This window comes from Plasmodium gonderi (assembly GCF_002157705.1).
Source record: "Plasmodium gonderi DNA, contig: Pgo-contig_206, whole genome shotgun sequence".
Taxonomy (NCBI): Eukaryota; Apicomplexa; class Aconoidasida; order Haemosporida; family Plasmodiidae; genus Plasmodium; species Plasmodium gonderi.
The window spans coordinates 1-15,914 of record NW_021629123.1 but is presented as its reverse complement, the minus strand read 5'-3'; the positions used below and the strand labels follow the sequence as shown (position 1 = coordinate 15,914).

The 15,914-nt window shown below is 18.1% G+C and overlaps 2 protein-coding genes across 2 annotated transcripts; both read right to left on the bottom strand.

Annotated features, from left to right (window-relative positions):
* Positions 1-1,486: 1,486 nt before the first annotated feature.
* On the bottom strand, positions 1,487-2,531 carry PGO_001935 (variable surface protein; the record flags this gene model as incomplete). Its single annotated transcript, XM_028691038.1, has 3 exons — positions 1,487-1,642; positions 1,752-2,396; positions 2,508-2,531. 3 exons carry the CDS (start codon positions 2,529-2,531, stop codon positions 1,487-1,489), a joined length of 825 nt encoding a protein of 274 aa, XP_028546839.1.
* Positions 2,532-13,572: 11,041 nt separating this feature from the next.
* PGO_001930 (variable surface protein) lies at positions 13,573-14,671 on the bottom strand (the record flags this gene model as incomplete). Its single annotated transcript, XM_028691037.1, has 3 exons — positions 13,573-13,737; positions 14,001-14,521; positions 14,596-14,671. 3 exons carry the CDS (start codon positions 14,669-14,671, stop codon positions 13,573-13,575), a joined length of 762 nt encoding a protein of 253 aa, XP_028546838.1.
* Positions 14,672-15,914: the final 1,243 nt, after the last annotated feature.

Below are 15,914 nucleotides of genomic sequence, written 5' to 3'. Positions count from 1 at the left end.
TTTTTTATGTAATAGAAATATATAAATCTGTATATTTATGTTATAAAAAGAAGTACATAAAAATCATATAAATTTTATTCTTTTTGTTTATTAATAATACATAATATTTTTTTTTACCTATTTTTCTTTATACTAAGATATTCATTACACAGTGTATTCATAATTTTATGTGGCATAAGTATTATTAATTAAGACACACATTATGGTTATTCTCACACCATATTTACATATATTATTTGAAAACCTCTCACATGAACTTTTTAATTAAAGTATATTTTAGTATTTTATTAGGACAAGAATAAATGCAATATATTCAGATTTAAATCTAATACAAACAGTACTGATTTTTTCATTTGTAAATCCTATTAATACAGACTAACTAATATTTTAAATCTGTACTATATGTTATATTTATATTAGTTCCTTTAATCATTTATTTATAATAAAACACGTATATGATCGAATTTCTGTACTTGTATTAATGTAAAAAATTTATATGCAAAATAAAAAAAAAATAAATTCCATTTATTTTTTCTTTTTGTATTTTTATATAAAGTAATATTAAATTCAATGAAAACAAGATATTATGTTCTGAAAATATAATTTATCATTCTTACCTATTTGGTATATGTAGTGTCTATTTTTTCCATATTCTTACAGCGTCCTATAAATAAATATATAAATATTCCTTTCAATGTAGTTCTTTATACATATGAATTTATCGTCGTACTTATAAATTGTAAGTATTTTCTATATCAGTTAAATAATAAGTATGAAGTAAAGTAAAAACTAATATTCTATTTATAATAAAACAAAAAAAAATATAACATATAAAAAACACAATATAACGTGTGTCCTTACAGACTATAATAGCCCTTATATAAAATAATATTTAGATATTTATATAATTGATGTATGGTTATATAGAATGTTCAACATTAGAACCCAGTTTTAGAATTAAAGAAAGAAATTATATTTCAGAATTATTTATAGATGCGCGTAAAATAAATGTAAATTCACAAACCTATAACGATATATAATAAAATATAATAAATATAAATATAAGTAATTTATATAAAATGCAATAACGTAATAATAGAAGTTGTAATTTTCATATTCAATACTAACTTGGCTTATGTTTGGTGTTATTATATTATTTATAATATACACTTATATACGTAAAAAACTTGTTCATATAATCTACATTATATTAAAATAAAAAAAGAAAGTAAATTTATTGATATAATATACAGTATTTATACATTAATGTACTTATATGGAAAATGCTATTAGTTATATTTTTTGAAATATTATATTAATAAATTTATAAAATTAATATTTATTTCTGCTTTATATATAACAAAATTCTCTCATTTATATACAATATTATTGAGAAAAAAGCTTATACAATATAATTTCATTACAATTTTTATGCATATTGTTTAAACAATACACATCCTTTAAATTATAAAGTTTTATGGATAAATTAAGTAGATTCATAAAATATATCATATATTCTACTCCTTGAAGCACTATTTGACATTTTAGAAGGAAAATATATATTACTTTCTTCAGCTTTATATTTCAATTTATTATTTATAATTTTTATTGCACTTTGGAACCATGTACAATGTTTGGTTAACTGATTTTTAATAATAGATATATATATAATAAAACTATGTTTTCTATTATGAAATTTGTCTTTTTTTTAATATTATTTATAAAAAATATTTTATAATAAATGTATATACATATATAATATCATAGTTTACCTTATATACATATAATAATGAATATGATATTAATAAAGTTACAAGAGTTGTAATTATAATAGGAACCTTAATATTATTGCTTTCACGTGTTAATTGTTTTGTTATAGTTTTACCACAATCTTTAGGTTCCATTTGTATGTTATGTTCTTCTATAATTTTTTTTAACGCATGGCAAAATTCATCTTGTTTATAAGATATATCATTATTTTTTATTTTATAATGGCATGTATACATATCATAAAAACTTTTTATCTTTATAAGATCAACATCGGTAAATTCAATAATTTTATAATTTTGGCACATATTATTGGAATAACCAGATTTTTCTATCAATTCTTCATAAATAGTTTGGATATGCGTACTATATTTATTCTTAAAATGTTTATCATATATCCAAAAATATAAGTACTTGCAAGCAACCTCTTTCAGTGTGTTATCCTTGTTATGATAAATGTCATTTAAATAGGATTTAGATTGTCGGCATACTTGATCAAAGTCTACATAAATACCTTCTAATGGTGGTAATGTAATTGAATTGCAATTATAATTTAATTCACTTTTTGGAACATCATTATATCTTTCTATAATTTTATTATATTGAGGAAATATTTCTACAATAGCATACTAGTAAGAAAAAAGTATATATTATCTTTAGAAAAATTACAATTATTGAAGTAAAATTGTATATATTTGATTTATAATGATTTCACTTATATTATCATTATTACAACTTACATTTTTACTGTACAGATCAGGCATTATTATATTTTTTTCTGATAAATTAAAAATAAGAAAAAATTCTATAAATATAAAAATACGAAATTAGAAAATTAATGGTATATCTTATGCAGAATAATATTATTCATTCTTTTCTAATTATAGAATTTATGTAAAAACATAATTTGTCAGATTGATCAATATTTATTAAATAGAATAAAACATATCATAAACTATTTTTTAAATAGTTTATATTTCCTGAATTATATTAAGAAAAAAATATAACATAGATAGGTTTCAAGTATAATAATAAAAAATAAACTATATGTTAAAATAAACTGTTATATCTGTCTATTATATCAAAATTTAACAACATAGCTAAAATAGTAAGAATGATAAAATAATAATATCAAAATATATAATTAATATAAATTATAAAAAAATAATTTTTTTTCATCTTTATTTAAATTTATAAAGTAATGTTTAAATTATAAATTACTTGAGTTAATAAGTTTTAGTGTTAAAATTTGGTCCTTTCTTTATTTTACTAAAAAGGAGAGGCCATTAATAAAATAAAAAAATTTTAATTTTCATGTATAATATATAAATATTATAAGGAATATACATATATTATTTCATAATATACGTGTATTAAATGATTTTATATCACAATATGAAATATTGTTGCAAATTATTACATATATTGATATATTAAATATGTATATAAAATATACATGTATTTCTGGAATTACATAATCTTATTTAATAGAATATTTGATAATTTTTATATACAAACATAGAAATTTAATGCAAAACCTGAAATAATATATTTTTCACTCTATGGTATACAATTAATACACTTATTATATATTATCATTTATTGTACTTTCTAACGGAAAAGACACATAAATAGCAATTATATATAAATTAGATAATAATAATTAATGTATGGCTAATATATGTTTCCTGAATTAGGTTATATTCATAAATAGGTTACATTTTATAATTTTATATATATTTATTATTTTTTTTTATGCTTTTTTTTGAACATTGTTTTATTTCATATCATTGTTACTAAGTACTACATATGAAATATTGAATGTAAAATAAATTAATATTAGGAATAATATTAAGGTTTTATAAATAACTATAAATAAATGCGTGAATTTTATAATTGTTATTAATATGATTATTTTAATAGACATTATTAGCCAAACGTTCTTATAAATTTACTTTATTGCTACATTTAAATGGATAGTGTACCATAAAAGTATATATTTCACACATTTCTCTCAAAAAAAACATAATAAAGAATATAAAAATATTATATTATATTTTTTAATATATTTTCTGAAAACATAGTCTTATTTATGAATTATAAATCACAAAATGAAAATTATTTTATATATCATTCAGACACTTAATATTATATAAATTAGAAAATAATTGCTAATTTTCATAAAATTTTTAGTTTTAACTGAATACAACAATTTCAGTATAATATTAAGAATATAATATATTTTGAATTATTCATTCATGTAAGGATCATTGTTAATATACGCTACATCGAAATATATAATGATAAAATTTCTTACATATACAATAATTATATTATTATAAATTCAACTATATAAGGCACTATCAATATTCGCGTTAATTAAATATGTAATATGGAGATATTTACAATTTCTTATGATATATATATTATAATTAATAATTTTTGTAATATAATGAAATAGGAAAATATAATGTATTAATAAAAATATTACAGTCTATTATTTAGAAAAATAAATTCGCAAATTACTGCAGTTAATATATTATAACATTATATGTTATTGTAATAACTAGTTGAGAACTGTAGACATAAAATAAAACAATATGCTCAAAAAAAAAATAATAATAATTTATTTTTTTTCATAATATTTATTTTATTTTTCCTTAAATTTAATTGTACATTTAACTAAATTTTGCTATAATTAATATATATATATATATATTACAAAAGTTAAATTTATAAGAAATTATTTGAATATTAATTTTAAATATCTTTGTATGGGATATTCAAGTATTTTTATGATAATAACATAATGATTTTGAAATCATATATAATGAGAATTGCTTTCTGAATTCTTGAAAGTTCTGAAACATTATTTTTCACTTTTTATCTCAATTATATCTGGGTACAAATATAAGATAAAGTAGTTCTGAGAATAATAAATTAAATAATTTAATGCATAAATTTATTATTTTAATCGTATTAAGAAATTTGCTTTAGCATACCATAAAGGATATATATGAATTTTTTTTTTTTACAATAAATTATCACAGCACCTTATGCAATATACGTTTATATATTTTATTGAATGTCATTAAATTTATTAATATAAAATGAATAAATGTTTTTTTATGAAATGTATAACATGAAACATTCATGGATTCAGGATTTCCTTATGTAGAACTTAAATATAATATGATTTTACTTGAAAAATTTAAAAAAATTATTAAGTTATTCCTCATCCCCCTACAAAGTATAGAATATTAGTTACTATAAAATACTTTATAGATTATATAATTTTCTATAACAAAATATATTTTTGTTAGTTATATATGAGAATTTAATATATAATGTTAACTAAATTATTGAATAAATATTACTAAATAAAGGAAAATAATAAAAGAATTTTTCCTTTCACTGTAAATATTGAATTCCGATGTTATATAATTAATTATTATGTCATCATATCAATTATGCATTTTTTTATGTATGTTTGTATTCCAATAAATTTAATGATATATATTAAATAACTACACTTATTGGAATACGCAAATACATAAAAAAACAGACACCTTTTTCATGAAATTGTTATCATCGTTCTACATTTCACACGAATGTGACAATTATTGGTAATATTTCGTTATATTAAATTAAAAACACACGTAATTTTTTCAAGCATATATTACAGAAATATAAGTTTTTATTTCATTAAGTTATTGATGATGTTTACTATATATTTATTTAAAAATTTATTTAATTATTTACAGTTATATAATATATAAAATATGAATGTAATATATCACGATTGTGTATAAAAATAATTCCTATAGTATCAATATAGTTATTGTTTATTATATATTTTACTTTCATGATTAATAAAAATATGTATTTGCATTTAATATATATAAAGATAACTTTACAAGGATAAGTATAATATATTAATAAGATTGTAGTATAGCATAAAGTACTAAACACAAAAGTAGTTAGAGCTATTGAAATTTCATTTTTTCCCAATATCTTGTTAAATGAGTTATAAATAGAACATTATATTTCCTGATAAAGTAATAAATGCGAAAGTCCTATTTTTTATGTTGAACATAAAGTACGAGTTTTAAAAAAAATATTAAAAATAAATTGCGTTCATACACTGATGCTTTAAATACGTCAATAATTTTTTTTTATTAGCGATGTATTTATATACAAAATAAATATATAATATATTAATAACGAAGTATTAGTTGAAATAAAGGTCCTCGCTGTATTATAAGAGTTTTATGATTAACTTCTATATAACATTAATACTTTTGTAGATAGAAATTCTTAAAATGATAATATTTGTGTTAAAAAATATGCGAAAGGTACAGTTTTGTATAGTAATGACAATAAAAATGAAATTTGCGCTGATTTAGATGCACATATATAAAGATATTATTATAAGTTTCCAGAAGCAAATAATTGTAACTCAGTTCAATATAATTTATAGTAAATAAAAATTATTACATGTAATCTCTAATTTTGATCTCAATTTTTTTTTATATCATTGATACCTTTTTAAATTTTCTTAATGTAGAATAAGATAAAACAAGTTTTTAAGCTCTCAAAAATAAATATTAATTAATATAATTCTTTCATCGAAGAAATATATTTTAAAATATGTTATTTTTCTTATTATATTTACAATTCGTTATTTAAGCCTGCATATATCCACAAATAAAAGAACAGAAATAAATGTTAAAAGAAATATATTTAGAAACTATGATTTTTTTGTGTTACTCTACTTAAAATGAGACAAACATACAATAGACCAATTTATTTTATTCCATTCAAATATATTTTCGTTAATGCTTAAAAAAAATTAATTATATAAAGAGTATACAAAATTTTCATATTGACGTGGTAACAGAGAAAAATGTAATATTAAAATATATTACATTAGAAACAAATGATTATGAAATAAATTTTAAATGGGAATAATATTATATAAAGAATTAGAATAAAACAATAATAACATTTTATTTATTATTCTGAAATAAAACTATTCAATAATTATGTATTTTATTAGATGAATTAAATAATTTATGAAATACATATGTATAATATTCAAGTGAATTACCACGCAATGTATTATACTTTTGAATAATATGTAGTCGAACATATATTTGTATTAAATAATATATACTTAGAGAAATACCATATATAATATATGTAAAAAAAATATATTCTATTTTTTCGAATCAATGATTAAAATACTATAGATGCTAAAAACACAAAATGATTTTTTATTTATGCATTACATAAAAACAAATTAATATATATAGCCATCAATATAATGACGAAGTCTTTTAAATTTATTACTGATAATTTATTTTTTTTCCTTTATTATTTTGAGCTCAATTATATTATTCATCCTATTACTATTATCGTAGGAACTGTTATGTTTCACATTAATAACATGTATTATTTTTATACTATTTATCGTTATACATTAATTAATACGTAGAAACAAGGAGATAAAAAATACAATATTTTAATATTATTAAACGTAAATTCACAACAAATTTGGATATAGTCATATTTCTGTTAATGATATATATAGGTTAACACTAATAATGCTTATTAAAAATATATCTCCCGTAATATGATTCTTCGAAATATAATAACTATTTACTTAGAATGAATTTTTTTAATACTATTAAATTACCTTTTGTTGCAGTAAACTATGAATATTTATTTAAATAATACAAAGAAGAAACAAGGATATTACAAAATATTTTGAATATATATAATATTATTATATAAATATATAAATTTATAAATAATGTAACACATCATTAAGGATTACACACATATACAGTGTTGATAACGTTCTTTTATTTCTATTTTTTTAATAGAAACGAGTAATTTTTTATAATGAATATTTCCATAATTATTACATTAACTATGAATATACGTTAACTATGTTATATTCAATTCATTCTTTTAATTGGTTTAATTTTATATATCTGAATTTTCTGTATTTTCTTTTTGGGGTTATAATATATTTTTAGAGGTTATAATATTTCATCTAATATTATTTACATAGTATTACTATTACAGATAATTATTAATAGAATAATTACATTATCAGTTTTTATTTATTTCTATATTCTTACTATAACTAAAATATATTATATAAAAGTATTCATATATTCATTATTCTAATACATTTTTATTTTATGTTAAACTAATATTTCATAGTTTACCATATATTACGTTATAGCTCCTGTTAGGTGGATATATATCTTTGTCTTCTTGATTATATAATGATTTATCATGCACGCCTTTACTTAAATTATTGAATAACATTGTACTTATATTTTTGGATCTAAACCGTTTTCCAAAAGGGGTAATCTATTACAGTATGAAATTAAGAATATATATATATAATTAAATATATAATATTCTAGTTATATTTATTTAATAGAATCTTACATATAAATATCTTTTTATTAAGTTTAGTTAACATTTTAATATAAAAAATATATAAAACTTATATATTACCACTAAGAATGAAACTACCCCTACAAATGAAATAAGAGGTAATAGTACAGTCTTTATTATGGAAATATCTAATTTATGTCTTTTAAAAGACATTTGTATAATGTCTTTTTCATCCAATGAGCATCCAGCAATATTTCTGATATTGTTATTATAAATTGATGGTATATCATTCCTTATTGATTCTTCATTATTAAGATATGAATAATGTGATATATATTGTCATAGTTGTGAACATATTTCTCTATTTTTATCTGTGTTACCTATTGTATTAGTACAATATTTTTCATTCATAGATTTATATGTATTAACACATTCGTCAAGATATCTTTGAGCATAAGTATAATGATTATCATTTTTATTCTTCAATATATTTTTGATATTATAAATATTATGATTAAAATACTGTAATTTTATTATATATTAAGGTTCTTCATATTTATATTTATACAAATTATAAGGACACATAAGTAAGTTTTTATCATCAATCTCTGCGTCCTCATACTGGGAAAAAATATGTCTGATAATAATTTCAGGATTATTGTAATCTTTTGTCGAATAATATACCCATTCGTATAAAAAATAGGTGCAATATTCATGAAGACTAGAAGCATTATGTTTGCTTTTTAATAATGAATTTATATTCCTTAAAAGCTTCTTACATAAGTCCCTATATTTATGATCAGCATAATGTTGGTTAAAATGATTTTCATCACATTTAGCTCTAATAGAAGGTATATCGTCACCTGCATCTATAATTTTGTTAAATTTTTTATATTCTTCCCATATATTACTAAAGTATGGATACTAAAAGTAATAATATTAAATACAAATGTAAAATTTTTTTATAGCAAATTAATAATATTTTATGTTACTTACAACAATATAATATCAAAACAATACTGTATAAATAATTTATTTATAAAACTACTAATACACCTTTTCTTTCCATTGACTAAGATCCATTATATTTAAAAGACTTATATACAAAAAATGAGTAAATTATGATGCGTTATAAATTTTTTTATATTAAATGTACAATACACAAGTTATCTTTTGTTAAATATAAATTTATGAAAAAATGAGCATAGATGTAAATAAAAAATATTCATTATTTTTCATTAGTATCAATAGGAAAACACTAATTTAACAATACCCAGGAAATATTGTAATAATTGATAATAAACTAAAAATAATACTTTACAAATATAATTTAAAGGGAAATTATTTATAATGTTTTGTTATACGCGACAAAAATACGTGGATTATTACAAAAATATAGCAATATATAATATAAGTATGAATAGGCTTGAACAGCATTATTATTCGTATAATAATTTCTTTATATCCTTTATATATATAGACTATAAAAATAATATTACTTTTAATACATATAAAAATTAAGTATCATTAATAACTGAGTTGTTTATAAACTCTAATACTTATTTAGATAGTTCATATTTTATTGTTTCATAATGAGCTCCATATTAATAGTACATATACTAAACGTATTCATTAAATAAAATCTATGCGTATATTATGTGAAATTTATAACTAAAGAACCACCTTAAATAATTAATAGTAATAGTGTGTTAATCAATAATTTATATTATATGAAATATATTTCATATCCAATTATTTTTTAAATATTGTTTTTTATTTCACAAGTAAAATATTATTTATAAATATTTTACACTTATCTATATATCTCATCATCTTCCTCCGTGAATCATTAATCAAAACTCAATAATTACTATATTTTTTCTATTATATAAAATATAAAGAAAGAAATATTGCATAAAACATATATGATATATATCTAAATAATATTGTGAATGATACTAAATATTACAGAAGTATATAAAAAATATATTCCATTTAATTTAATATATATATAGGTGTTCAAAATGATACCATGAATTTAGAATATTAGTCAATATATTACTAAATGTAAATATATATTCTTAGTAAACATCTTTAATCAAATAATATTTTATTTATTTTTCTTACAAAATGATATACCTGGAGATCTATTATGTATTATAAATTCATTTTATTTATGTTTTGTTTTAACATATTTTTTCAATATTAATATATTATATCCTTCACAATATTAAATGTTAGTAATGAAATATATAAATTCCCTTTATTATTTATATAAATATAATCTGAATTACAAATTAAACTATTTAACTATTTATAAATAATTTTTCAATGATTTTATGATACTTTTAAATTAAATATATTTTTTTAATTATTTCATGGTACTTTTCAGAAATATTGAGGGTCAACAAGGTGTAGAAAAGTAAGGTATAAAATTTTTTTAATCAGTGTATATGAATATACATATATATTATAATAACACCTTTAATTTTTTAAAATAATTGAATTAAAATGACAAATCTAATTAAAACTAAAGTATAAAACTTATATCATATATGTAACATGTAAATTAATTCAAGAAGGATAATTATTTTCTACCATTATATGACATTTATATGTTAAACAAGTATTTATAATATGATACAAATTTTAAATTTGTGTATCGAGTTCTATCAAAAATGAATAAGTATAAATAAAATTGATAAAATATTGTAAATAATATGTGAATATATCAATAAATATAAAAATGATTTGGGCATTTATTTAAAATATATACAGTATAATATTCCCTGTATAATTAAAAAAGGATTTTATGATTTACGCAATTTTAAATGTAAAGTAATCTTAATTTATACATAATTTAATTAAGTGATATAATATTCACTTGTGCTTTTAATGTATATGATAATAAAGCATTGATATCTTTTAAAATGTGCCTTGCTATATATTCTATTTATGATATGATTTATATTATCACATAAAAATTACATAATATTTTTTAAACCATAAAAAAAACAAAAAATATGTATTTTAAAAAAATTGAGTTTTTGTAAAATTATAAAAAAATGCTTTTATCATATTTCACATATTTTACCTATGATAAACTCACACTACATTTATATGCTAGCACCAATTAACAAATGAATAAATATAATAAAGGGAATATAATCAATACGTAGATCAGTAATAATATATATATATTTTAATATATTATATTATGATAAGATAAAATAATTTTAATATTTATATTCAAAGGTTAATGTAAGTTATGTAAATACTTGTTTTAATATTTCATTCTAAGGGCACCAAATTTTTTAATAATAACAAATGATATATGATAAATATTGTGTAAATTATGTGTTAATATATTAATTATTAAAAATTTATCTTTATTAAATATGTTGTCCATACAAATATTATACCTAATAACTTTTTATTTTTTTATATCTTAAGCTAAAATTATTAAGTCTTCATTTAGACTATTATGAAATGTACATTTATAATCATTGGATTCGGTATGATATATAAAACAAGATAAATATATTATTTAATATTAATGAATTATATATCATCCTTATATTTAAAAAAAGTTAAATGTATTAATTATATTGTCAAAATATTGATTTATAATATAAAAAATATGATGCATTCTAATATGCTTATAAAAATATGTATTATTATTTACTTATAGATTAATATAAATTTATATATGATTATATGCTTTTAATAACTAAAGATTTAAGTATTATACATTTTTTAATTTTTTATTCATTAATTTTAGAATAAATATATATACTATTATAACTTTTGTTCACGTACAAAACATATAGGTTTTTAGATATAATATTATTATACTTGCAACTATAGTTCCATGTATCATACATTAATACTTATTATGTTATCATTATGCTGTTTATCATATATTTTTTATAAGTATATTGATGATTAATATTGTATAATTGTGAAGCATTAATTTATTTTCTTAAATTAATAATAATATCACTATTGTACAAAATTCTCCTTCAATTACTATTATAAATATAAATTATAAAATAGATTTAACTATACATATTTCTGGTTATAATAATGATAATATATTTATAATATAATTTTTAATTGCATTATATTCGTTTAAAATATAATTATGTATTGTCATATGTAATTCCATGTTATTATTATGAAAAAAAAATGTAATTTTCTTAAGAAGCAATGTTATAGAATTAATAAATTGTATATACAAAAAAAAAATTAAAAAAATGTATCATTATGCTTAATAAATAAAAATTTGAAATATATATAAAATATTTATGTAATTTTAAAGTAGGAAAATTTTTGTGTATCATGAGAAATGCGTTTATAGCCACATTTTACATACAAGACTGAAGTGTACAACAGATAATGCTTGATTGATAAACATTTCTCCTTTAAGACATCATCAATGATTTTATAAGAACATGAACGTAATAAAATAGAACAAAATAACATAATATAACTTAAAACATAATACAGAAAATTTTAATATTAGTTTATCGACTATATGTATTATTATTATTATTATTATTATTATTATTATTNNATAAAAATTTATAAATATTACAACATTCAAGAATATTATTATAGTATATATATTATGCTGTAAGCTACATACATTTGCAATTTACTAATAAACATTGCAATGAATATTTGAATTAAATAAATATATTTGTTAATATTATTATTATAATTTTTTGTACTTTGAAGCTAAATAAAACTAAGATGATACACTTTGCTAAAAAGCATTTATATAAATTATATTATTCTTTAATTATAAGTATATATGCTTTGAAAAATATATTATGAATTCATAATGTAATATAGGTTTTTCATTATATTTTATTAAGTTTGATGATTTATTTTATTTATATTTTTAGTGTTCTCTAGCATGATGTATTAAAGTATATTTGATATAACTATATATTTATATAAATAATATATTTGTTTTATTTTTGTTTATATATTTTTTCACTTCATTTATTTATGATTATAATAAAAAAAAATTATTCATGAGAAATAGCTTAGCATTAATACTATTATCATATTAAATTTAAATATCTCTATTTTTAGTTTTTTCTTTATATAATCTAACAATTATCTAATCTTATTGTTTGGTTTTTAACTACTTATATTTTTTTATAATAAATATAATTATTATACTATATATTATAATTTTTCGATTATTATAAATGAGTTTCATATTATTGCATAGTAATTCTTGCATATTTGTGTTATTTGAGTTTTTCTTAAGTAGTTTCTCTTATATATTTTATTTCTGAAAAGATGTATACATTTATATTTATATTATTAAACAAAATAATTATTTTTATTTCATATGTGTTCGCTATATAATTATTAGAAATTTAATGATTTATATGCTATAAGGTTATTGTCATGAATAAGATTTTTGTATGTTCTTTCAAATGAATCCATTAATTTGTCATAATTTTTACTATATTTACTCATTAATCCCTTTAAATTATTTAGCACAGACACTATATATGATCCATAAACACTATACTGAAAAAAAAAAAATAATGTATATTTTTTATGTAGGTAATTTGTTTGATACAATAATGTGCAACTTATATTTCCTAAATTTAATTTATTATTAACCTTATATAATATAAATAAAATTATTGATATGCAAGCCATTACAGCTAATGCAGCTAAAAATATCTTGTGTGAATAGCTTGAATAATAGGAATATGAGGTTTTGGAATATCTTTGCAGTGCATCGTGTCTATATATATATCATCTTCTGTTTCAAAATTTTCCAGGACGTCACGGAAACTCTTAATATTCAATTTTTGATTTGTTCGAAAGATATCGCTATATTTTTCAAAACATTTAGTATCATATTCACATTCACCTTTTTCATCTTTTAATTTATCAAAATTAAAATATAGGTCATTTAAATTTTTCATTACGTAAAATATACCTTCATCAAGATCTTCAATATGATCACTGCATGTATAGAATACGTTATTATATTCATATTCTTCCACGTTTTTCATTATTTGATAAAACTTTTTTCTTTGCAAAGCAGATATTTCATTAGATTTTAGTATATCATTTAGTTCATAGCTGAAATATTTACAGCATGCATTAATATGCTCAGTTCCGTTTTCTTTAATATATTTTAAATAGATACCTATATATTTACAATAATGAATAAATTTTGTGTTCGTAGTTACCTTTTTATTATCTATTATCGTAAAAACAATAGTATATGAATTTGATAAATCATCTGATATAGTATATCTTACAGTGTCAAATGACCATGCAAGTGGGGATGATATAACTTAAATCAAACTAAAAAGGTAGGTTAGAGATATGAAAAAAATTTTAATTAAAGCTATAATGTATAAGTATTACTTATCATCGTCACATATGACAGTATTAAAAAATTAGTAACATCAATTATAGTTATTATAATAACATGTAAAAGCATTCATGACTGTTTACCATTATGTTGGTATACTTTATATTTAATATATTTAAATATATACAAAATAATTTTTTTTTTTGATAAACAATTATATGAAAAAAATGACAAAATAAATTTTATGAATATAAGATATATATGTATAACTATAATTATATAATTTACAGAATTGATTGAAATCATTATTTTCATTAAAAATTCTTATGTATATTCTAAGGTATAATTATACATCAGAGTGAATGTAACATTTAATAATATAATCATATAATATGAGAAATATATTTAGGAATTTTATATAATATAATAACCTTAAAATAAGAACATTACAGCTGATATGTTCATATATATAACGTTGATACACATTCGAAGTTATTCTCTATAGATGAATAAGTGTTTTATACATATTGTTGATAATTTCCCCTAATATATTTAATGCATATTTTTGATTTCTTTTAAAATCTCAAATAAGTACATCAATTTATAACATACATAGCGTTATTATTTACATTATATTTAATTATTTGATCGTATTCTTTTTATTAGTATTTATAATCACGTATTTGGTTCTCAAGGTATATAGTGCATTTGTGAAATGATATAAGCATATATGAATTATAAAAAAAAAGCATATTGTTACAGGAGAATAAAATGTTTACAAATAATTATACTTTTAACGAATAATTTATATTTTATTCTAATTTTTGTTAATTAGAGTGTAAATATTACTTTCATAAAAACATTTATCAATTATATACTTCATATAAAACTTTATTTTTTATATTTTTTACAGAACACATTAATAATTTTCGTCTTTTACTATAATCATACATTATATTTCTAGTTTACACTTTTTTTATTACACAAATATAATTCAAAATATACGGTTAGAACAAAATTTATTATGCAATAAAAAAATTCATAAAATTATTTTTTCCATTTGAAACATATTAGAAGAGTTATAAAAAATAAACTTTTACTGAATGAGGAAAACTTAGAATCAAGCATAAACAAATGAAATTAAAGGATAGCTTAAGAACTTATATAGATAATAGTAAAACAAAAAAAAATGAAAGAAAAGATGTATAAAAATTTTTTAAATTAAAGTGTGCAAAAGAAAGCACTTATCGAAATTATAAAATTTTCTTGAATGAAAAATATAATTTAAACATTGGATAGGAAAAAAATATATTCGTTATAAAAACAATTAGAATTAATGGAAAAATTTGTTGAAAAAATATTATTAGATAAT